Genomic DNA, 24,141 nt, shown 5'->3' with positions numbered 1-24,141 from the left:
CTTGGTCAGGGGCAAACACGTTTGCTAAATTCTACAAATTTGATACCCTGGCTGAGGAGGACCTGGAGTTCTCTCATTCGGTGCTGCAGAGTCATCCGCACTCTCCCGCCCGTTTGGGAGCTTTGGTATAATCCCCATGGTCCTTACGGAGTCCCCAGCATCCACTTAGGACGTTAGAGAAAAGAAGAATTTACTTACCGATAATTCTATTTCTCGTAGTCCGTAGTGGATGCTGGGCGCCCATCCCAAGTGCGGATTGTCTGCATTACTTGTACATAGTTATTGTTACAAAAATCGGGTTATTGTTGTTGTGAGCCATCTTTTCAGAGGCTCCTTCTGTTATCATGCTGTTAACTGGGTTCAGATCACAAGTTGTACGGTGTGATTGGTGTGGCTGGTATGAGTCTTACCCGGGATTCAAAATCCTTCCTTATTGTGTACGCTCGTCCGGGCACAGTATCCTAACTGAGGCTTGGAGGAGGGTCATAGGGGGAGGGGCCAGTGCACACCAGGTAGTCCTAAAGCTTTCTTTAGATGTGCCCAGTCTCCTGCGGAGCCGCTATTCCCCATGGTCCTTACGGAGTCCCCAGCATCCACTACGGACTACGAGAAATAGAATTATCGGTAAGTAAATTCTTATTTTTTGTCATGTTGACCTTTTGTCATGTTGACCTAGTACATGTCGACCAATAGTGGTTGACCTAATGACTGTCGACCTAAGTGTGGTTGACCTAGAGACCGGATACCCTTGGGACGCTGGGCCCACAATAGATAGCCCTGGGCATACACTTTAGACAGCCCTACTTCCATTCATATAAGGTGGCTGTGTGCTCTTTCCATAGGATTACTGACTGGCAGTCTGTGTGCACAAACAAGTGCTGGATTCCTCTCCAGAGTTCTGGGCCGCTGCAGAAAAGTATTTATTCTGTGCAAATAGACTAATGGGACGCATAACCTATGATCTTAGACTCCTGTAGCCGTTCTGAGCTGAGAAAGTGAATGGTGTTTCCCCCCCCCTCTATTACATTGGGTTTCGTCTGTTCTCTGTACATTGCTTTCTCTGTCTTCCAGTATAGGCCTAGGCGACTTGTGTAAGTCAGGAACCACGGTGTCCTTGGCGGGCTGTGTCACCTCCAATAATAGGAGGGGTGTGCCGGTAATGTAAATATCAGTGGTAGATTGTGCAGTCAGATAGAGATGCCGCACTTACCCCCAGCAATCGGCTAATGTGTGTGCTCACCTTTGTGTTACATAATCCTACGTCCCCAGTCAGTCACATCGTATCACCAGGATCTGCTTTCCATTTATTGGATGCAGCATCACCATTGGCTGGAGATGGTGGGATAAACCTGTAACGGGTGCGCCCCCTCCACATTGTGTGTGGCTTGAGCTCATAATGCAGATGAAACTCTCAGCATAGGGGACAGTGACAGAATTGTACAGAACATGTATGTAAGCAGTAGACACTGCCGTGCCCCCCTCCCCTCCAGCCTTGAAATCTCTCATTGTTTGAAACTAAAGGGGGTACACACAAAGAGATCCGTGTTTATAATCTAAGCAATCTGACTAGATTGCTCAGATTTTAAGCATGGATCTGCCGTGTGTATGCCCCCCAGCGATAGCGATGCGCTGCCCTGCGCATGGCTATCGCTGGTGCTAGATTGAGCCTGCATGCAGGCTCATTCTAGCGGGTCGCTCACATCACAGCTGTGTGAAGTGAGCGCCCCCCCCGTCTGTCCCCCGCCTCGCTCTGCACAGTGTGGGGAGAGATGTGTGCTGATGGTACTTTATCACTGTGCAATTCATCACCCTCCAAGGCTTGATAAATCTGGGCCTAAAAATCAAAATCAGAGTTAGTTTTCACACAGCATAATCAGTGGCCTTCATAGGGGTATATTCAATTGATGTCAGATCCTTTCTGACTGAAAGGATCCGATATCTCAGTATTCAATGAGCAGCCAAATCCGACAGGATTTGGTCGTTCCCGTCAATGCCAATCCCACTTTATTTAAAGTCTGGTTGATGTTGTCGGAAACGGGGCTAAAACCTGTCTGATTTGGCTGTGCTTCCAACAAAATACGAGGATCCACGGCTATTGCGCCGATCCACGTGTTTTCTGACAAGTCAGAATTGCCGACTTGTCTGAAAAACGTCAGGAGGATTGAATATGTCGGAACAGTTTCCGACCTAAAGTCGTAAACTGCTGTCTATGTGACAAGACGGCACTTCCGACTACAATTGAATACCCCCTCATAGACTGTGTTCCCGAGTATGGGAGCTGTCCTACTTTACCAGCTGGATATCATTCACCATCAGCCATGCATGCAGGTTACCAGATGTCTGCTCCTATTGGAAGGGTCTTTTTGTTATCAAAATATAGCCGGCATATGAAAGAGAACCTCAAACTAAACACATTCCATGTTTTATAAGTATACCTGATTGCTGTATGATGTGGTAGCCGCGTGCTCTGAAAGCTGATTACGTTTTTACTATGGGCCTCATTCAGAGGTGGGTACAAAGGACGTAGCATGAGATCGCTTACGACACATTCTTCCGGCTGAGTGACCGTCCAGGAGGCCAGGAAATCTCAGTCTTCCGACGAAGACCCTAGCCTTCTCACTCCCCCAAAAAGGCTGCAGTTGCCGCCCCTCCACGCCCAGAAACATCTGCAGACTTTAAATCACTTCAGGCCTGTATTCATGCTGCACATGCGCATTACAAAGTACCGAACATCTGCAATCTGCGACTCTAGCTACGTGTAGTCCTGAATCAACGTCCGTGCTGATACGTTCTGAATATTGTCATTTTGTACTAAATCCCTCCAAGGTAACTTCTAGTATCTATGATAGCATTTTAGAGGGTTTTTTTTAAATCTCTTGTAATAAATTGACTTTGCTATTAATATTGTAGTGATGCTGTTACACAAATATTGTTTATATATTGTGTATCAGCATTGCTTGTGTAGTATAGCTACACATTAATGTAGATTACCTATTTGTACTGAAACGTCCTCTCTGTGTGTTCTCATGCAGGCCATCTGCCGGGAAGGTCGTTGCCGCTGGGCTCCTGTTTGTCAGCGGTGGTGTTGGAGGCACCGTGCTCTATGCCCACTGGGATCCAAAGTTTCGAGACAATGTCGAGAAGTCTATACCATACTCTGAGAAACTTTTTGAACTTGCCCTTGGACCTGCACCTTATAACTTGCCATTGCCAAAGAAACCGGTAAGTTGGATCCGATTTGGCTGTTTCTGACTGGTATATGAATACAGGCAGTGGGCGTATTTAATCGTGGATTTAACAGAGCCTGGTGTAAGAGCTTCTGTTTTGTAGTACAGTATTACAACATTTTACGTGGATACCTCCCAACATCATCCTGGACGTAACTGGAACAAATGAAGCAGGGGAAAAGGGAGGGGTGTAATGTTTACCGCTCCCCAGCAGGTGTCTCTGTCACTCCCAAATTTCTGCGACGCTGCCTATTTTTCTCAGAAGCAGAATCTTTGGTAACTGATGCTGCTTTATGGCTCTTTCTCTCAAGCCCTATTTTCTTTACGAACATGCAGAAACGGCATGGTTTCTGACCGATGTAACTATTGGTGCTTTTTAACAATAACCTAATGTAGGAGGGATCCTGGGAACTGGTTCTTTGGGTGTATTGTTCCTCCCCATCATGTGTTTCCTTATGAGAAATCCTCTGTTTCTTGCTAGGTGAAGTCTGGTCCATCACACAGTTCCTCAGTATCAGAAGTAACGAAGGAGTCCAAGCTTCCCAAAAAAGAGACCTCTGAGGCCCCCCCTGCCGCTAGTGAGAGTTTGGAAGGTAAAGCCTGTGTACAGTGGTCATGATGAAGTTGGAAAGACGGTAGTAGTATAGCTCTCCGTCAGATACCATCGTTAATATAACTGCTGTGCAAGTGTTAAATAAATATCAGCATTGCTTTTGGCGTTTACAGAGCGCAGTGCCGTCAGGCAGAGGCATTGTATGCGGACGGGGAAAAACCATTGTAACACGAGTATAAAGAAACTTGGTTTCATATGTGCCCTTTAAACGTTTAAGCAATTTTTATTTTCACTTTATTTTTCTTTCTAGCGTCATCGCATGTAGCGCAGATTATTTCTGCCACGGGTGATGTGGTGTCAGTGCCAGCAGCAGTGGTACATGAAGAGGGTCCTCCAAAGGCACCGGAGTCAGCCAGCTCAGGTAGCGCTCAGCCACTGCTCCTATCTGCACAGTAGCTCCATCTAGTGTCAGGTCTACACATAATTAACACTTCCCGGCGTGGTGGTGTTCTTTGCTGTTGTGTGGGTGGCGGATGTGTGTGGTCTCAGAATCTTTGCTGCTGTTCTACAATTGGTGGCTTCATGTTGCCTTGTCTCCCGCAGAAGCTGAGCACTGTAAGCACGAGGAGACCGGCCACCTGAAGGAGCGACCGGCGGAGGAGGTGGCTGCTCGCCTGGTCCAGCAGGAGAAAGAGGAAAAGGAAAAGATTGAATGTATGTCACAGCGCCTTAAGTAAAGAGTTTGTTTGGGGTTTCTTTTTTTATCTGTATCCTGTACTTGTCCCTTGTACATGTCCACCTGTTTCTTGCAGTCAGTACGTTGTCTGTAAATCACTCTCATCCCCCCAGCTATAGCGTCTGTCCTAGAGGAATCGCTCGGCAACACTGCCCGGGTCACACTCCAAGCCATCACCTCTCAGGAGTCTGCAGTGCAAGCCGTCAACTTCCATGCACAGAAGCTGCGAGAGGCTATGGATGACTCCCAGGTCAGTTGTTAAAGCGGATGCACAGCCACAGTCCAATCCCTGGGTCCAGAATCACAGGCGTAACGGAGCCCACAGCTGTCATACCGGCTTTCACCAGGCTACAGTGGGAACTGGGTTTATAAGGGACGTCGGGTGGGTGGGTGTCACGTCACTGGGCATTTACTGACCATAATATATAATGTGAGTGAATGGACCTAGGCTTTACGAGGGAACACGGGACAGGTGCTAGTCCTTCCCTTGTGCACGAGCTCTGATTGGGCCTCACTGCTGTGTATGTGCTTTGTGCAGGTGCCTGCGGAGCAGAAGTCCTTGCAGTGGCGGGATCTGGAGGACGCCCTGAAGGTGCGCAGCAGAGCTGTGGATGAGGCAGCTGATGCTCTTCTCAAGGCAAAGTTCGTATCCGTGTTTTATGTAACATGTATGAGGCTCTCGCGTCACGCCAGGCCTGCGTACTGCCGTATTGGTCAGACTGTTTATGTATCCTGTTCTCTGCATGATCTGGTATAGAGTAATATATCTGCGCTCTAATGAGGCTGTGTAGCCATTGTCCAATGGTAACGTTTATCTAATTGGGAAAAAGACATTCACTATCCTATACATTCCCATGTCACACTGAGGTGTATAGAAGGAATCTTGGCTTGCTCAATGTGAGATATTGTCTACTGATGATAATTATATTTGCCTATATAGCGCCAGCGTTTTCTGTTGCGTTTTACATTTGCATATTGGCATTAGGGGGTCTGGTGTTTAGAGAAATGTACATAGTTTCTATCAGCATCACAAGCGTTTTCCTAAAGCTTCCATGCATCATAATGGCACTTACAGAAATCCTATATATTGTTTTTAGCGCCCCTTGCCAGCATACCAGTGAATGTGCCCCCTACAGAAGTCCATTACACTATATTGAGCTCCCCCTACTGGCATAGCGGCGAATGTGCCCCCTGATGACATACCAGTAAATGTTTCCCCTCTAGAAGTCCATTACACTGTATTGAGCTCCCCCTACTGGCATACCAGTGAATGTTTCCCCTACAGAAGTCCATGACACTGTATTGAGCTCCTCCTACTGGCATACCAGTGAATGTTTCCCCTACAGAAGTCCATGACACTGTATTGAGCTCCCCCTGCTGGCATAGCAGCGAATGTGCCCCCTACAGAAGTCCATTACACTGTATTGAGCTCCTCCTACTGGCATACCAGTGAATGTTTCCCCTACAGAAGTCCATGACACTGTATTGAGCTCCCCCTGCTGGCATAGCAGCGAATGTGCCCCCTACAGAAGTCCATTACACTGTATTGAGCTCCCCCTACTGGCATACCAGTGAATGTTTCCCCTACAGAAGTCCATTACACTGTATTGAGCTCCCCCTGCTGGCATAGCAGCGAATGTGACCCCTACAGAAGTCCGTTACACTGTATTGAGCTCCCCCTACTCGCATACCAGTGAATGTGACCCCTACAGAAGTCCATGACACTGTATTGAGCTCCCCCTACTCACATACCAGTGAATGTTTCCCCTACAGAAGTCCATGACACTGTATTGAGCTCCCCCTACTCGCATACCAGTGAATGTGACCCCTACAGAAGTCCATTACACTGTATTGAGCTCCCCCTACTCGCATACCAGTGAATGTTTCCCCTACAGAAGTCCATTACACTGTATTGAGCTCCCCCTACTCGCATACCAGTGAATGTGACCCCTACAGAAGTCCATGACACTGTATTGAGCTCCCCCTACTCGCATACCAGTGAATGTTTCCCCTACAGAAGTCCATGACACTGTATTGAGCTCCCCCTGCTGGCATACCAGTGAATGTTTCCCCTACAGAAGTCCATGACACTGTATTGAGCTCCCCCTACTCGCATACCAGTGAATGTTTCCCCTCTAGAAGTCTATTACACTGTATTGAGCTCCCCCTGCTGGCATACCAGTGAATGTTTCCCCTCTAGAAGTCCATTACACTGTATTGAGCTCCCCCTGCTGGCATACCAGTGAATGTCTCTCTGTGTGTTGTGACGCAGGGAGGAGCTGGAGCGGATGCAAGGTGTGATCGATGACGCCAAGAAGAATTCAGTTAATGGCGCAAAACCTCATATCATCTCAGCCGAGGAGAATCTACATCGCATGATCGTGGACCTGGATAACGTTGTTAAAAAAGTAATTTGTTTATATTCATACCTGGAGACCTTTGTGACTTCCTGGGTGTAGATCAGATGTACGTGTTCACCCTAACAAATGTCCTGCTAACAGGATGTCTGCATTCCGTGAAGGTCCCTTTATGGCATCTGGGAATCATTGTTCTAGTCAGTGTTTCCTTACTGACTGATACATTATAAGAGAGCCACAAGTGGTGCTTGTACAGTGGCCCTGTGGACTGGAGTTGGGAATCAGTTCGGTCCACAAGCATACCTCCCAACATGACCCTCTCCAGGAGGGACACAGTGCTCTACTCCTGGACTTCCCTCTTACTGTATGATTGCCCTCACCTGTGCTGAACTAGTTACTTGAGAAGAAAGGTGCTTCAGCACAGGTGATGTTAATCATACAGTAAGAGGGAAGTCCAGGAGCAGAGCACTGTGTCCCTCCTGGAGAGGTTTATGTTGGGAGGTATGCACAAGTGGTTCTTGTACAGTGGCCCTATGGACTGGAGTTGGGAATCAGGGACTAATACCTGCGTGTGGGTGGCACAGTGAATATGGACGTCCCCTTGTTTCTCTATTATAGGTACAGAAATCTCAGTCTGAAGCAAAGATCATGGCTCAGTACCATGAGCTGGTGGCGGTGGCCCGAGAGGATTTCCATAAAGAGCTGGACAGTATTACCCCGGAGGTACAGTCTGGCTGGAAGGGGTTAAGTAAGTACCTGGAACCGCTATGTACTGTACTGTCAGAGAGCACGATGCTTTGTAGAATTGCTAATGGTCTTATTATGGCACCTGGATTCCTGGAAGGATGGTTACTGCGTGCTACAAAGGTCTAATCTATATAGAAAATAATGCAGACTCCCATTGCTTTATATATTGCCTGCTACTAATAAATCTGGAAAGGAAGCTATATCTGCAGGTCTTAGTGTAGCATGCGGCTGCCGTTATACCGCGGCATCAGAGGACAACTTATTCTGGTTACTGTTCCTTTAAGAGTAGAATGCAGGATAAAATGAAGTTACTAGAAGTACTATTCAGTAGGGTCATAATGAGTTTTCTCCCCAGTCATTTTGCTTTGAATATCTGACTGTTTTATTGTGACTGATAGTGTATAGCAGCACTATAACTCAGCACAGATGTTACCCTTCTAATGTGATGCTTTATTGCCTGTTATTGTCACATTGAGATGTCACCCATTGCAGCATTAATTCCTAATCGTACTTCGTTACTTATGAGGTCCTTGTGCCTTTTCTTTGCATGAGGTGATGTCCCCAGCTTGTTGTGCTGCATGTGGTGTGGGCAGTAAGGAAGACGGCTATGTCACCATCTGTTACTCTATTAGATAGCACTATAGCGAGGAGGGGGGGGGGGGGGGACCTCTTGGGGGATGTGGGTTACTTATCACTACATTTGCATTGCTGCCTTGTATTATGTTGTTACATTAGTCTTGTAAATGGCTTTATTCAGGTGTAGTAATGTGGGCTGCAGACTGTAACATGCTGATTGAGTATAAGGCCTGTCACTTATATCCCGTTGGCTCAGCCTGCCCCCCTCCTCCAGCTATTACCAGTATAATGTCTAGCAATTGCGGTCATCTGTCTGCAAAAATATTTTGCCCCTTTAGCAAGTGATTTGTGCACGTACATTGCTCTGGAGTTTTGTTCCTCTCTAAACCACACAGCTGACCATTTTTCGACACGTGTCCTAGATGGGTTCACTACGATATGCCGGCGGTCGGGCTCCCGGCGACCAGCATACCGGCGCCGGGAGCCCGACCGCCGGCTTACCGACAGTGTGGCGAGCGCAAATGAGCCCCTTGCGGGCTCGCTGCGCTCGCCATGCTGCGGGCACGGTGGCGCGCTACGCATGCCACACTATTTTATTCTCCCTCCAGGGGGGTCGTGGACCCCCACGAGGGACAATAAGTGTCGGTATGCTGGCTGTCGGGATCCCGGCGCCGGTATACTGTGCGCCGGGGTCCCGTCAGTCGGCATACAGAAGACCACCCTCCTAGATAAGTGTTCCCTCTATAAACTCTTGGGCCAGTAATACGGCTGTCACTGAAAAAGAACCCTCACTGTGTCTACTATGGAAGGGCTTGGTTGCCACTTTTTCCCATCTGATCTGTCAGTGAGAGCCAGTCAGTCATGTATATCCTTGGTGGTCACATGATTTGATTGGGGGAGGGATTATGTTGTCAACGTGAATGCAGAGAGGCCAGTTCAAGAGCCTCTGCTCACTAGATCGTATCCTATGGTAATTGTAGCAGGTTGGATCTCCGCTGGTCATTCTGGTCACATATAACCAGTGATTGATAAAGAATCATTTTTGGAGGGTACTGAAGCATTAACATCAATACGCTTCATCATTTACACGTTATACCCAAGAGAGGTACAGAGAAACCACCAACTGCATAGGAACGCCTGTTGATTTTATAAATAGCATAAATGTGAATGTCTGTGCTCGTTAATGGGAGATATCACCAGGGCACTCATGGCTATGTAAATGTATCACAACCTTTTCTATGTAGTTATATAAACGGCGGCTGCCATATTGATTATTCAGCAGCACGAACCTGCACTACTGTCCATAGACCCACAATGTCCCAAGTGGCCGCATCTTTATCATCTGCTAGTAAACTGACAATTGATGTGAGAACAAAGTTTAATTTTTGCAGAGATTGATAAAACATGAGCTGTTCCGGGGATAATGTATCTGAGCGGTGACCACGTTAGTTAGTCTTAGAGAAAGCGTAACCAGTTCTGGTCCGTGTGCCGCTTATTAGTGTATGAATGCATGCTATGCTCTATGTGATAGTATCTGTTCCTCCCGGCCATGCTTGCTTCAGGCTCCATGTTCTAGTCGCCTGCTCTTCATGAGTGATCACAGACTAACAAATCAGGGTTGCAAGGTGGGCGGGAACATGGCACGGATTGAGTTGACAAGCCCCGCCCACATCAGATAACACTTACTGCAGTGTGGATGGGGCTTGGTGTTACCATTCCCTGCCCATGTGATGTGAATGTAATGCTTCTCTTCTCCTAACCTCCCATCCCCACAAGCAAGTGGGCAGGTACGCTTTTTATTGGCTGTTCCTGACCTCACATCGGGTAAATGGTTCTGCATTTCCATAGACACCAGCACACGGGCAGATGTATTAAGCTGGGAGAAGTTATAAAGCAGTGATAAGTGGAAGGTGAAGACGCACCAGCCAATCTGCTCTTAACTCTCAGTTTACATATTGGAGCTGATTGGCTGGTGCGTTATCACCTTGCACTTATCACTGGTTTATCACTTCTCCAGGCTTAATACATCTGCCCCACAGTCACTTATCTATAGTATCCACCCCAGAGCCATCCCAAAGCTCTGTCTTCCTGAGAGGAGTAGTATGGCTGCATGGAGAATATGGGGGGGCTTACTAGGCCACAGGTGCGACCTCTCGCCCAGCGCTTGCTGTGTCTGATCTCCTGTAACCTCTCTGGACAGACCTGTAATGTAGTGTTAGTTGGGGGGGAGAATTTCCTCATACACCCATTTTTCTGCTGAAGCATGGTATAATGTTCATACGCTCTCTTGTTTTATCATTCTTTTGGCATGTTGGTTTTATTTGTAGCAGGTTAAATGTTCTTTACATGTCAAGTGTTATTTTATGTTGTTGTTGTTGTTGTTGTTGTTTTTTAATGTATTTTCATATTCTGTCCCCCCCCCCCCCCCCCCCCCCATAAGTGGTTTTCTTTACCTGATTATGTTGGTTTGTAGTACAGAAATGGGACATGGCCACTATTCACCCCATGTCTGCTAGAAGTACGATAAATCGGTCTAGTTACCAATCCATTGTAGTGTGGGCTGTTAGTTACCGGGCTGGGTCACCTTCACACGACATTGTCTGCGTGCGCCTCCCTGCAGGCTTTACTATATACATGGCTGGCTTTTTCTGGCTTTTCCTTTCTTCTCCAGCAGTTTAGTTAGGGCAGAGAAGGTCATTGTAATTGCACTGGGAGATGACAGATCTGTGCTATGATTAGTTATAGAGAGCAGCCTGCGAGTGCCCAGTGAGCGTCCCTGGGATAATTACAGTCTCTCAGGTTATGTGGTGTGTAACGGCCTGCTCTCGGAGTGCAGGGCTCACTAGAATCTTGCCATTAGTTTCCATAGTTCCTGCAGCACACCAAGACTGTACCCATCCTCCACCTTGTTCTCTTTATTTACTGCTAAACACCCTGCCTATTTATTCTACCTCTGTCAAATCCAGTCCATGATTTCCAGGTCTCCTCACAGAATCACAAGTGAGATCATTAGAACAGTCTGTGGGTCTTTTAAAGCATCGGTCTGCAAACTCGATCCTCATTACCCCACACAGTGCATGTTTTGCAGGTCTCACAGAAGCACAAGTGAAATAATTAACTCCACCTGCGGACCTTTTAAAATTCTCTGAGAGTAATTAATACACCTGTGCACCTGCTGGGTTACCTGCAAAACATGCTCTGTGTGGGGTAATGAGGACAGAGTTTGCAGACCTATGGTTTAAAGTGCCAGTCAGTGATCAATACATCTGCTCCAGCAAGGAGTGTATCCTGTGGACTAGATTTGAGAACCACTGATCTACCCCAGGCCTAGCCAACCAGGGGCTCTCCAGCTGTTGTGAAACTACACATACCAGCTTGCCCTGCCACTGTTTTAGCATTCCCCAGTAGCAAATCTGTGGCAGGGCATGCTGAGACTTGTCATATCACAACAGCTGGAGCCACAGGTTGGCCAGGCTAGGTCTACTGTAGCTCAGTGGTTCCAAAACTCTGTGCTCGAGGAGCACTAACAGGTCACGTTTTCCAGGTCACCCGGCAGGTGCTCTGTGTATCACAAACTGTCACACTTTACAAAGCCACAAGTGACTTGGAAAACATGACCTGTAAGTGCTCCTTGAGTAGAGTTTGGGAAGCACTGTTCTAGCTTATTGAGTGGCTCTTAACTTTCCTCCTTGGATCTACATGATAAGCCCTGCCTGCCTCTCTCCATAACTGACCCATGGAAAGTCGTCCTTTATACCCCACTTCCTCTATAGTTTTCTTGCTGAGATGTGGGAGCACTGAGAGGAGAAATGAGACATTGGGGTTTCTGCCAGTGCCGCTATCTCTTGTGGGTGGGATAATAAAAACAACAACAACTTTTTGCGTTAATAGCATAATAATTACTACTACTGTTTATTCATATGTATGTAGTAAATATTAGAAGAGTGCATGTACCAGCCAATAACTGTGACCTTGAAAGGTGGAAGGACCCTTTATAAAGCCTACACGTGCCATTTCCACATATGTAGTTTCAGTATTACAAACTAACATGATTATGAAACCATATTACTGAGAGATCCCTTTTTCCATTCTCTGCTCCTGGCCCACGGCATACCTCCCAGGATCCGTTCCTAAGTGCCTGCCACTCACGGAGGTAGATGCATATGAATGATAACCAGTTATTAATGAATGAAACCAATGGCTGAGTGTGTCTGCCTGCACATCTGTTCTGTTAATTGAAACGTTCTCCATACATGCATTTACATTACACCCCATAGTGGTAACGTGGAAAGTACGAAGGGCGAATCCATACACAGAAGGAACATGTGGGACGTATGCCGTGGGCAGAGCTGTGGGGGGGTAATACACTTCTGCATGGGCACTGTGTGGCCGGTCTGCTTAACCTCTCTAAACCTTCCTTTTTCTCTGTTACAGACATTTCCAATGTAGGTGAGTTCTCTGTCTGTCTGTAACGCTGACACACCGTACTCTGTGTAACCTGTATGTACTGTGCATGTCACTGCGTTCCCCCCCCACCCTCCCCCGGTGATGTCACCGGTGCCATCTCCCTCACTATGCTGGGAGACAGTAATGGAAGCTCCTCTACCGGTAACTGGTTGCTGTGGGTGGAACTGCTGGGTCTACACAATCCAAGCGCGTCTGTTACTACTGCAGTTTTAGAAAACAGAACCACAAGTTCAACCAGCTCCTATGGTCTCATTAGGTACATGGCTACCTGCGGGGCATTACTATCCATGTAACCGCTCTGCTTATGAGAAGTGAGTGGAGCATAAGGTCCCTCGGACATCTGTTCCTCGCTGTGCTCTGTCCTACATGTGACGCACATCTCCTGCATAATAGTGTAATAAGTTATACAGTGCCTGTAACTGGGCAGACAACTGCTCCTCTCTTCCATCAGTGCTGGGCACTGGAAGATGAACGTCTCATGTAAACTTGTAGTCAGGAGATAGCTTTGAGGCACAACAGCATAAGATACAGGGGGACTATGTTTCAGAACCTCTTTCCCTATCAGAGAGCTCGTACTGACCTGGCTGTAGTTACTTCTGACATTGTGTGCTGTGAAATCCATTCTGATTGTCCCTTGTCCTGTGCAGCTGGGAAGCTGAGCCCTGAGGACCTGAACTCGCTTATTGCCCACGCCCACCGGCGTATCGACCAGTTACACAAGCAGCTGGCGGAGTACCGAGTGCGGGAGCAGCAGCACATCGAGGTGGCCTTAGAGAGGCAGAAGCTGGAGGATAAGAAAGCCCTGGAGTCCGCTGTGAGCAAAGCCCTGGAGCATTACCGCGCCGAGATCAAACTGGAGCAAGACAAGAAGGTAGCGCACAGCAGTGAGAGCCCTCATGTGTTACTGGTGACATCTTATAGCTGTATTGATCAGGACACATTTTGATTGGTCCAGTGAAGGGGGGGGGGATGATTTCATGATTGGTGCACAGGAAATATGTACTGGATCCGGTGACTGCCAATCTGATTCTATTTTTTTGCAACTGGTTGGTTGCGATGTGCTGCAGCTACATGTATTTTTTTTTTTATTGTTGTTGCCTAGATCAGTCTCTTGCAGTGGTTGGATACTGGCAATTTCATTATCATTGGTTAGTTGGTTAGTTGCTGAGATCATGTTTTGTAGCTTCATCCTTTCTCCTTTATCATGATGATGCCAGAGGGGAACATACTCCTGATAAGCTACAGTAGATCGGTGATTCGCAACCTTTTCCTGCTCTTCCCCCTCCAATACGCTTCTCCATCCTACTATCTAGCACTCATCCTCCTCCTCCTCTTTCACAGCTCTCCCCTCACAACCCTCTCCTCTCAGATCCCCATCTTGCTTACTCTCCACTCTCTCTGGTTCATGGTTTCTCTTCCCACGACCCAGTGTCTCCCTCTTCTCTCAGATCCCCTGTCTTGTTTACTCTCCACTTTTTGGTTCATGGTCTCTCTTCCCACACCCTACAGTCTCCCGCTTTCCCTCTCCTCTCACAATTCCATCGTGCTTACTCTTCTCTCTCGTGTTCATAGTCTCTCTTTCCACGTCTCTCCACAGTCTGCCCCTCTCCTCTCAGATTCCCATCTTGCTTACTCCCCACTCTCTGGTTCATGGTCTCTCTTCCCACGAACCACAGTCTCCCGCTCCTCTCACACTCCCATCTTGCTTACTCTCCTCTCTCGTGTTCATGGTCTCTCTTCATGCGCCCCACAGTCTCTCCCTCTCCTCTCAGATCCCCCGTCTTGCTTACTTTCTGGTTCATGGTCTCTCTTCCCACACCCTAGTCTCCCGCTCCTCTCACAATTCCATCATGCTTACTCTCCTCTCGCGTGTTCATGGTCTCTCTTCCCGCGTCTCTCCCTCTCCTCTCAGATCCCCTGTCTTGCTTACTCTCCACTCTCTGGTTTATGGTCTCTCTTCCCACACCCTACAGTCTCCCGTTCCTCTCAGATCCCCATCTTGTTTACTCTCCACTCTCCCTGGTTCATGGTCTCACTTCCCACACCCTACAGTGTCCCACTCTCTTCTCGTGATATCCAGGCTTGGCTCCACTCTCTCTGGTTCATGGTCTCTCTTCCCACACCCTAGAGTCTCCCGCTCTCTTCTCGTGATATCCAGGCTTGGCTCCACCCTCTCTGCTTTTTGAGCGTTGATTTTAATAGTAACTAAACACGTATGTGGTTTATATTGTCAGTATGCTTACCACTCCGGCTGCCCCCTAAGGGAATCCATCGCCCACTACGAGAGGTGACACCCACTTTGGGTGTCACTGGACTAGATGACTGCAGTTCTGCTGATAAACTTGACATAGTGCTGTATAAAGTCTCACAGCTTCATTCTGTGCCACATCCCGGAGAAGGAAGGGAGGATTGTGGGCTCTTAGTTCCGCTTCTAGTATGAAGTTCTCTGCTTTGTGGTAAGCCCTGTACATTATTGATGTGTTGCAGGTAGAGGAGGTGCGGGATGTGATGGAGGCAGAGATGAGGACACAGCTGCGCAGACAAGCAGCTGCACATACTGACCATCTGAGGGATGTCCTTGGTGTACAGGAGCAGGAACTGAAGGCAGAGTTCCAGCAGGTGAGGTTCTCCCGTGGCGCTGGTTTATGTACTCTGTGTTTATACGGCAGCACTGATGCGCGTTGTGTTCCCGCAGAACCTGTCTGAGAAGCTTTCAGACCAAGAAATGCAGTTCAGGCGCCTTTCTCAGGAGCAGCTAGATGGCTTCACCCTGGATATTAACACTGCCTATGCCAGGCTCAAGGGCATTGAGCAGGCTGTAGAAGGTGAGTTAACACTTCTTCTGTAATATGTTGTGTAATCGTTCAGGGCTGTAGAAATGATCATAATTTATAAGGCACAACAAATGCAGGGCTGTGCTGTGGGAAAGAGTCTGAGAGCTTTGCTCTGGGTGTCACCTGACCATAAGTCTAACAGGAACCCGCAGGGCAGCACCCATACAAAGATCATCTAATCCAAAGAAAAGTGAGCTACATATCAACATGAATGGTTCATTCTCCCCTAACATGCCAGCAGACCTCCACCCACCTCTCCATGCCCCTAACATGCCAGCAGACCTCCACCCACCTCTCCATGCCCCTAACATGCCAGCAGACCTCCACCCACTCCCACATGCCCCTAACATGCCAGCAGATCTCCACCCACCACTCCATGCCCCTAACATGCCAGCAGACCTTCACCCACCACTCCATGCCCCTTGTATTCCCGCCAGACCTCCACCCACCCCCACGTGCCCTTATATTGCCACCAGACTATCCCTCTCACCTCTGGTCACTACTGGCACCTGTAGACACAGTGGGCAGCGCACACTTCCCTCTTCCTCTGGGCTGTTACTGTATACATAGTGATTGTGGCCTCCCTGTGTTGTGCAGAGGAAGGTGGTCATGTGATGCACCCACATATCATCCCTCCAGCCACCGGCATGTCCCTTGAGCCAAATCACAGTGCCTTCAAGATGCATAAGCCTATATCCTAAAGGCCCAACCCTGTTCCCCACCTCTATGGTGGGAATTCAAGTGTTTTGCGTTCTGTCGGCCACTAGATGGCGCCAGATGGAGAAATTCAGTTGTTGCTCCATATGGGTGCGCACAGCCTCCGACGCTGACATTACCGTTATGGTGTTCCGTCATTTTGATGGGCTGGTAACTAATAATATACATAAAAAGTAACAGGCAGGAGCTAAAACAAGGTATAAGGACACAGGTGGTTGAGATGGACAGACAAGACTGGAGGAGAGCGGGCCCTGCTTTGTGAGAAATGAGTCTGAGAGAGAGGGGTGCAGCTGCGATGAGGGGGAACAGTGACACTGTGTGAGGATGAGGGCATAGGTAGGTGGGAGACTGGCAGGCGTGCAACAGAGAAGTTTATAATGAGCATTTAAAACTGTTGGAGACTGGAGAGCAGGGTTGTGTGTGTGTGTGTGTGTGTGTGTGTGTGTGTGTGTGTAGTGTTATTCCATACGTGGGTAGCGGTGACAAGCTTTGGAGGCTGGTGTTATGGGTTATCAGTGGGGGAGGGCTGCGGTGTGAGTTACTGGCAGAGTGGGGAGAGTGAGAAGTGGTTGGAGATATGATGGCTGAGGACTCTGCAAGTGAGACTGTCGGAGCTGGGAGGCAGAAGCAGAGCCTTGCAGTTTAGTAGGGCAGAAACTAATGAGAGGGAGGCCAGGCAGGAGGAGGTTGCAGAAGTCCAGGAAGGAAGTAATAAGATGTGGTAGCATCACGTGTGGGGAAGGGTCTGTTCCTGGCAATGTTTCCTAAATGGAAGTGACAGCCTTGAGGGAAAAGGCAATATGTGGGAGGTAAAAGAGAGAGTCGAGGACAACACCTAGGCCAGTGGTTCTCAAACTTGGTCCTCATGACCCCAAACAGGTCACGCTTTCCAGGTCAGCCGACAGGTGCACAAGTGTACTCATTACTCACAGAAACATTTTAAACAGGTGGCGCTAATTATTTCACTTGTGGTTCTGTGAGGAGACCTGGAAAAATGTACTGTTTGGGGTCCTGAGGATCGACTTTGAGAACCTATCACCTAGACAATATGCAGAAAGAACAGATGAGTGTAGTGTTGTCAACCGAGAGAGACAGCAAGCGCTGGGGAGGGTGTAAGCTCTAAAAGGAAGGAATATAATGAGCTCTGTTTTAGATCTGCGCTTTATATAACAATGGTACATCCATGGTACAGGGAAAGCTGGACATAGGAGAGAAGGGGTGACCTCTAGAGGAAAGATGGATCAGTTTTTCTCTAGCATCCATAAGGGATATTGGGGGAATCTAGTACGATGGAGTATAGACTGGGTCCAAAGGAGCTGGTGCACTGTACATTTCTTCAACTGGGTGTGCTGGCTCCTCCCCTCTATGCCCCATGCCGTTTAGAAAAAAGTGCCCTCAGGAGAGGATGCACACTCTGGAGCTCTAGAGAGTTTTCTTCAGTTTCTTTTAAATCTTTGTTATTTTCAGTTTGCTGTTTGGGCAACAGCATACCTACACCGTGGGAGTTAGGGGTGGGGGGAGACGGTCACCGACCTTGCGAGGTGTCAGAGCTACTTCCCCGCTGCAGGAACACCGTCCTGAGAGGTTGTTGTACAGCGGGGCACTGGGCCTTAGCGGTCACAATCGCAGCACGACGCACACCCCGAACAGTAGCCTGAAGGTGACAACAGTGGTAAGTACAAACCGGGGGCCCCACTAGGGGGGTCCCCCGGTTCATGGTGCAGCAAAACGCAGGGGAGGCATACGGGTCCCTCCTGGGGGGGACCCGCTATAGCCCCCCCTGTGTACACTGTCAGCGGTGGGTAAAATTAGCACTTGTGTGATGGTTTTACACTCCTAGGGAGATTTTGCCAGTATAAAGATCACTGAAATTCCGGCGGCATTACAGGGGGTGGAGCTTCCTCAGAGCGGGACCAGCTGCGTTTTGGCGCCTTCCTCTGCTTACAGTTGCAGTAGCAGGCACACACAGCTCCTCCAGACACTTAGGATAAGCAGTAAAACTGGTACAGTGGTAGAAACACCAGTGTTTCACTGTGATATATCAGCTTGCAGCCTCACTGGGGCTGTTTAGCTTGAGTTTGCTGTTCCCTTCTCTCTGTCTCCCTCTCACATACAGTAAGGGAAGGCTTGATATTGTATTACTTGTCTATGTGTGTATGAGTGTTGTTTACTGTAAACATGGTAAAACGCCAATTGTGCAGTGTATGTCATAGCAGATTCTCCCCCCTCTACATCTGGTTCAATATCCTGTGAACAATGCAGTCAGTCCTCACAGCTCAGTGAGGTGGCTGGGGGGGAGGGTCAAGTGCCTCCCTGGCTAGGTGCCATAAAAACAATGTCAGATATGTCATCTCAGTTCACTGCTAATGCTCAAAAAGCTCAAAAACTGCAGCAGGCTGCTGCAGACCTAGCTGCAAGGGCAGATGTTCCACAGCCCCTTCCCCCCCTCCCTCTCTAACTCAGGACCACTAAAACGTGAGTTACCTGCTTTACTCTGATTCAGATGAGGAGATACAGGAGGAGGGTGAGGAATTGGATCCCGTTACTGGGGATTCCCCTTCTGCACAGGGTATTGAACCCCTCATTTTAGCTATAAGGGATGTGTTAAAACTCCCTCTAGAGGACGCTGCGACACAGCAGTAGTTTTTTTCTTCACACAGAACAAGCTCAGTATCACTTACCCTGATTCTGCAGAGTTAGATGACCTGTTTAAGTTAGAAAATCCAGAAAAAAAATACCAAGTGTCAAAATGATTTTTGCACACTTTCCCATTTGCTCTTGAAAAGGCAGGAAATTCTGTTGACGTATCAATCTCTCGCCTATCTAAAAAGGCAGTACTGCCAGCCACGGTCTCCTTCGCCATAAAGGACCCCGGGGATAAGAAGATAGACTACACTGAAGTCTATCTACACAGCAGCGGGTAGGTCACAAAGACCGCTCAAAGAAGGTTGCTGGATGACTCATGCCATTCATATGTGGGCTACTCAGATTCAGGAGGGCCTCTCGAGGGATATGCCCCTGGTCACTAAAGTGACTCTCCTGAAGCACATTCAGGACCCTGCACGCGTCCTGTGTGACTCTCTCAAGGAGATAGGCAATATTAATACTAAGACCATTGCTATGGCAGTGTTGGCGTGCAGGGCCTTGTGGTTGCGTCAGTGGATAGCGGACACAGAATCCAAGCGCAGTGTCGAGTCTCTCCCCTTTTCGGGGGAATGGCTCTTTCGGGGTGGAATTGGATACGTGGATTTCTAAAGTTACTGCGGGGAAATCCATGTTTCTTCCCTCTTGGCCCCGCCAGCTAGACGGCGCTACTTGGGGCCGTCCACCCAGTCCTTTCGGTCTACCAGATTTAGATATAGGGCCAGAGGCGCTTCCAACGTGGCTAGAGGCACCAGAGGTAAGACAAGAAAACCAGCGATCGCCGGTTCTCAGGAGAGCACCAGTTCAGTTTCCACTAAGGCCTCAGCATGACTGTGCCCACCCACCCCGAGGGGATCTCGAGGTGGGAGCTCAGCTGCGTCACTTCAGCCGCATCTGGAAAAGTTCCTGCCAGGATACCTGGGTCAAGGACCTAATTTCTCAGGGCTACAAGCTGGACTACGACAGTGCTCCTCCCCAACGATTTTTCAAATCAAGCTTACCAGTTTTAGAGGATACGCGTGTTACGCTGCAACAGGCCATCCTAAGGTTAAGTCCCAAGTCATTTTTCCAGTGCCGCTGCAACAGCAGGGAAAGGGTTACTACTCCAACCTGTTTGTGGTACCGAAACCGGACAGTTCGGTAAGACCCATTTTGAATCTAAAATCCTTGAACCCTTACCTAAAGTTTTTCAAGTTCAAGATGGAATCCTTGCGAGCAGTGATTGCGGGCCTGGAAGAACGGGAGTCCAGGGGGTCAATATTGTCCCTTACCTGGATGATCTCCTGATAAAAGCAAGATCCAGGGAGCTTTTATTGCTCCATATAGACTGCACTACCCAACTTCTGTCACACCATGGGTGGATCCTCAATTTACAGAAGTCCCACCTGGAGCCAACTCAGCGGCTCCTGTTCCTGGGAATGTTGCTGGATACTGTGGCCCAGAAAGTATTCCTCCCAGAGGACAAAGCGAGAACACTTCAGGAGATGGTCCGCATGGTTCTCTGGCCTGCTCGAATATCCATCCATCTTTGCATAAAATTGTTGGGGAAGATGGTAGCCTCATATGAGGTGATCCAGTATGGAAGGTTCCATGCCAGAACATTTCAATTGTATCTCCTGAGCAAGTGGGCCGGATCACATCTTCAGATGCACCGCCTTATACGGCTGTCACCTCAGGCCAGGATTTCCCTCCTGTGGTGGCTGCGGTCCTCCAACCTACTGAAAGGTCGAAGTTTCGGGATTCAGGATTGGATCCTCCTCACGATGGGTGCGAGTCTGAGGGGATGGGGAGCTGTCACCCAGGGTGCTCAGTTCCAGATCAGGTGGTCAGCCCACGAAGCCCTCCTTCCAATCAACATTCTGGAACTTCAGGTGATTTACAATGCTCTGCTTCAATCGACAAGGAGGGACAAAAAGCAGGGCCTGCATGCGAGAGCTGTCAAGGATACTTCTCTGGGCAGAAAAAAATGCAAGAGCAATGTCCGCACTCTTCATTCTGGGAGTAGACAACTGGGAAGCGGACCTCCTGAGTTGTCACTATTTCCAACCGGGAGAGTGGGGGCTTCACCATCTGGTGGTTCAGCAGATCGATTGGTGTGGCTACCCACAAATAGACTTGATGGCTTCTCGACTCAATAAGAAGCTTCGTAGGTATTGCTCACAAACCAGGGACCCTCAGGCGACGGCAGTAGATGCACTGACGTTGCCTTGGCCTTATCGGCTGGTCTACCGGTTTCCTTCGATTCCATTGCTCCCAAGGGTGCTCAAGCGAATCAGGAATCAAGGAGTTCAGGCAATTGATTGCCCCGGATTGGCACCAGAGGGCTTGGTACGCGGATCTTCTGGACATGTCCATCGAAGACCCCTGGCCTCTGCCACTGAGAAGAGATCTTCAACAAGGACCGTTCATCTATCCGGACTTACACCGGCTTCGTTTGACAGCATGGAAGTTGAGCGGAATATCCTAGCTCAATAGGGCCTTTCCAAAAAGTTTAATGCTACCATGGTTCAGGCCAGGAAACCTGTGACGTCAAAACACTATCATCATATATGGAGGAGATATGTCTCTTGGTGCGAGGACCGCATGTATCCGCCTGCAGAGTTCCACTTGGGACGTTTCCTCCGTTTCCTGCAGGCTGGTTTGGATAAGGGCTTACGTCTGGGTTCCATTTAAGTCCAGATTTCAGCTCTCTCTGTTTTCTTCCAGAAGAAATTGGCAGTGTTGCCAGAAGTACAGACCTTCTTGCAAGGTGTGCTTCACATTAAGCCTCCTTTTGTGCCGCCCACGGCACCATGGGATTTGAATGTTGTGTTGGAATTTCTGCAGTCCTCCTGGTTTGAACCTCTGATGACTGTAGAAGACAAGTACCTCGAACGGATTCCCTGTTCGTGCTATATGATGCGCAGAAAAAGGGTTGTCCTGCTTCAAAGCAGTCCATTGCTCGTTTGCTTAGGCTTACTATTCAACAGGCCTATGTGTCGGCAGCCTTGCCTGTTCCACAGTCTCTAAAGGCCCACTCTACAAGATCGGTGGGGTCATCCTGGGCGGCTGCCCGTGGAGTCTCGGCCTCACAACTATGCCGAGCTGCTACCTGGTCGGGGAAGAACACCACCTTTGTGGAGTTCTACAGGTTTGATACCCTGGCCAAAGAGAATTCCCAGTTTGGGCAGGCGGTGCTGCAGATGTCTCCGAACGTTCTCGCCCATTCTGGAAGCTTTGGGACGTCCCCATCGTACTAGATTCCCCCAATATCCCTTATGGATGCTAGAGAAAATAGGATTTTAATTACCTGCCAGTAAATCCTTTTCTCGTAGTCCCATAAGGGATATTTGGTGCACGCCTCAGTGCGTTGACTTTTCTGCAGGTTCTCTTTTGTACGGTTACCTGTTCAGCTGTTGCTGTTTGTTACCAGCTGTTGCTGGTCGTTTATGTTATGTGGTGGACTGGTGTCTGAATCTCACCATTCATTGTTATGTTCCTTCTCTCAAGTATGTCCTGCCTGTGGGAGGGGGCATAGAGGGGAGGAGCCAGCACACCCAGTTGAAGAAATTTAAAGTGCATCGGCTCCTTTGGACCCCGTCTATACCCCATCGTACTAGATTCCCCCAATATCCCTTATGAACTACGAGAAAAGGATTTACCGGTAGGTAATTAAAATCCTATTTTCATCAGCATAGATTGTGGTGTAGACAAAGGGAGGAGGTATACAGCAAAAAGAGTAAAGCCTTGTGAGACCATAATGGCTACAGGAGGAGGATGTATAGTGGTGGTTGGAGACAGAGGAAGTGACCAGGTGGGAAGGGTGTACAGGAGGAGGGGGTGGTCAGCAAAGAGCGTGCAAGGAGGATGAGCATGTTAAAAGATCATTAGACATGGTGCAGATATACTGCCCAAGTGCTGCATGCCTGGTTCGTCAGGCACCCTGTTCATATATCTGAAATAGGTGGGATTCACCCTTATTATATGGGGAATCAGAACATACCAGTGCAGGGCTCATCCTTGCTGTGTCCACATTCTGAGCAATGACTTGATGACCATCTGTTCTCTTTAAACAGGGCATGCGGTTGCTGAAGAAGAAGCCAGGAAGGCCCACCATTTGTGGTTGTCAATCGAAGCTTTAAAATTTACTTTGAGAACGGCCAGCGGTGCCAGCCCCACCGAGCCCCTGGAGACTGCGGTCCAGGGGATTAAAGAAAGCTGCTCCAACAATGAATTCACTGAGGCCCTGACCGCCTCCTTGCCCCAGGAGTCCCTACACCGCGGTGTGTACAGCGAGGAGGCACTGAGAGCACGTTTCTATTCCGTCCGCAATCTAGCCCGCCGAGTGGCCCTGATTGATGAAACCAGGAACACTCTCTACCAGTACTTCCTCTCTTATTTACAGTCCCTGCTCATTTTTGAACCCAAGCAACTGAAACCCCCCAGCGAGCTGACCTCCGAGGATCTGGACACATTTAAGCTGCTCTCTTACGCCTCCTACTGCATCGAGCACGGCGATCTAGAGCTGGCGGCAAAGTTTGTCAATCAGTTACAAGGCGAGTCCAGAAGGGTGGCCCAGGACTGGTTATCCGAAGCCCGTCTGACCCTAGAAACCAAGCAGGTCATTGATATTCTGTCTGCCTATGCCAGTGCAGTTGGTTTAGGTACAACACAAGTACAATAAATATGAAATAAAGACAAGAGTTGCAGAAACGTTCCCTGTTGTCACACACAGGAACGCACTCCCCCCAAACCTCACACAGTTGAGTTCTGATTTGGTATTATGTTATTGTATCAAAACCCCCACTTCTAACAACCTGTCTAAAACACAATTGCGCGCTCCTGCATCATGCCTGCAAACTCCGAGGTCTTCTGTAGCCTGTATTACGTTTTTAAGTTTTCAGGTTTTACTGATCAAACACAAATAATGTAATTTATCGTTGCCTTCTGGATTATCTGAATAAAATGGAATTCACATTCTCTGGACGGTTATTTTATTGTGTTTTGTGTGGGTATTAACCAGTGATAACTGTTGGTTGTGTTCCGAGCGTCAAATCGGCATAAAACCAAACCTTGCGGCATCATTTCCTCTTGAGGTCAACACTTTACATTGATTTCGTATCACTGCTTAGAAAGTGACAGTATTCTGTCTGATTAGCTGGATAACACAGAATGAATCTAGATCATTGAACTCCAGATGCGTGCGCACACAAGCCAAAAAAATGGTTTACATGAAAGTGAAAAATTAATAAAATCTGTATATTTAAAGGGACAATATCATAATGAAAAATGTGACCATATTTCT

At 48.4% G+C, this 24,141-nt stretch overlaps 1 protein-coding gene across 2 annotated transcripts in view; it reads left to right on the top strand.

The window, feature by feature from the left end:
- IMMT (inner membrane mitochondrial protein) overlaps positions 1-23,816 on the top strand; it is a 49,158-nt gene extending 25,342 nt beyond the window's left edge. Inside the window, exons 3-15 of one of the 2 annotated variants that reach the window (XM_063924992.1) lie at positions 3,033-3,222; positions 3,709-3,820; positions 4,091-4,201; positions 4,384-4,494; positions 4,630-4,766; positions 5,055-5,158; positions 6,789-6,924; positions 7,492-7,621; positions 12,631-12,645; positions 13,311-13,534; positions 15,151-15,282; positions 15,359-15,488; positions 22,913-23,816. In XM_063924992.1, coding sequence (XP_063781062.1) covers positions 3,033-3,222; positions 3,709-3,820; positions 4,091-4,201; positions 4,384-4,494; positions 4,630-4,766; positions 5,055-5,158; positions 6,789-6,924; positions 7,492-7,621; positions 12,631-12,645; positions 13,311-13,534; positions 15,151-15,282; positions 15,359-15,488; positions 22,913-23,520 — 2,140 coding nt within the window. In that variant the 3' untranslated portion in view covers positions 23,521-23,816. The remainder of the gene's footprint in view (positions 1-3,032; positions 3,223-3,708; positions 3,821-4,090; positions 4,202-4,383; positions 4,495-4,629; positions 4,767-5,054; positions 5,159-6,788; positions 6,925-7,491; positions 7,622-12,630; positions 12,646-13,310; positions 13,535-15,150; positions 15,283-15,358; positions 15,489-22,912) is intronic. The other variant, XM_063924999.1, reaches the window with a different exon arrangement.
- The last annotated feature ends 325 nt before the right edge of the window (positions 23,817-24,141 follow it).

Source organism: Pseudophryne corroboree, chromosome 1, assembly GCF_028390025.1.
Source record: "Pseudophryne corroboree isolate aPseCor3 chromosome 1, aPseCor3.hap2, whole genome shotgun sequence".
Classification (NCBI taxonomy): Eukaryota; Metazoa; Chordata; class Amphibia; order Anura; family Myobatrachidae; genus Pseudophryne; species Pseudophryne corroboree.
Note: the sequence above shows the minus strand (reverse complement) of the source record. Positions and strands in the feature narration are given on the sequence as shown.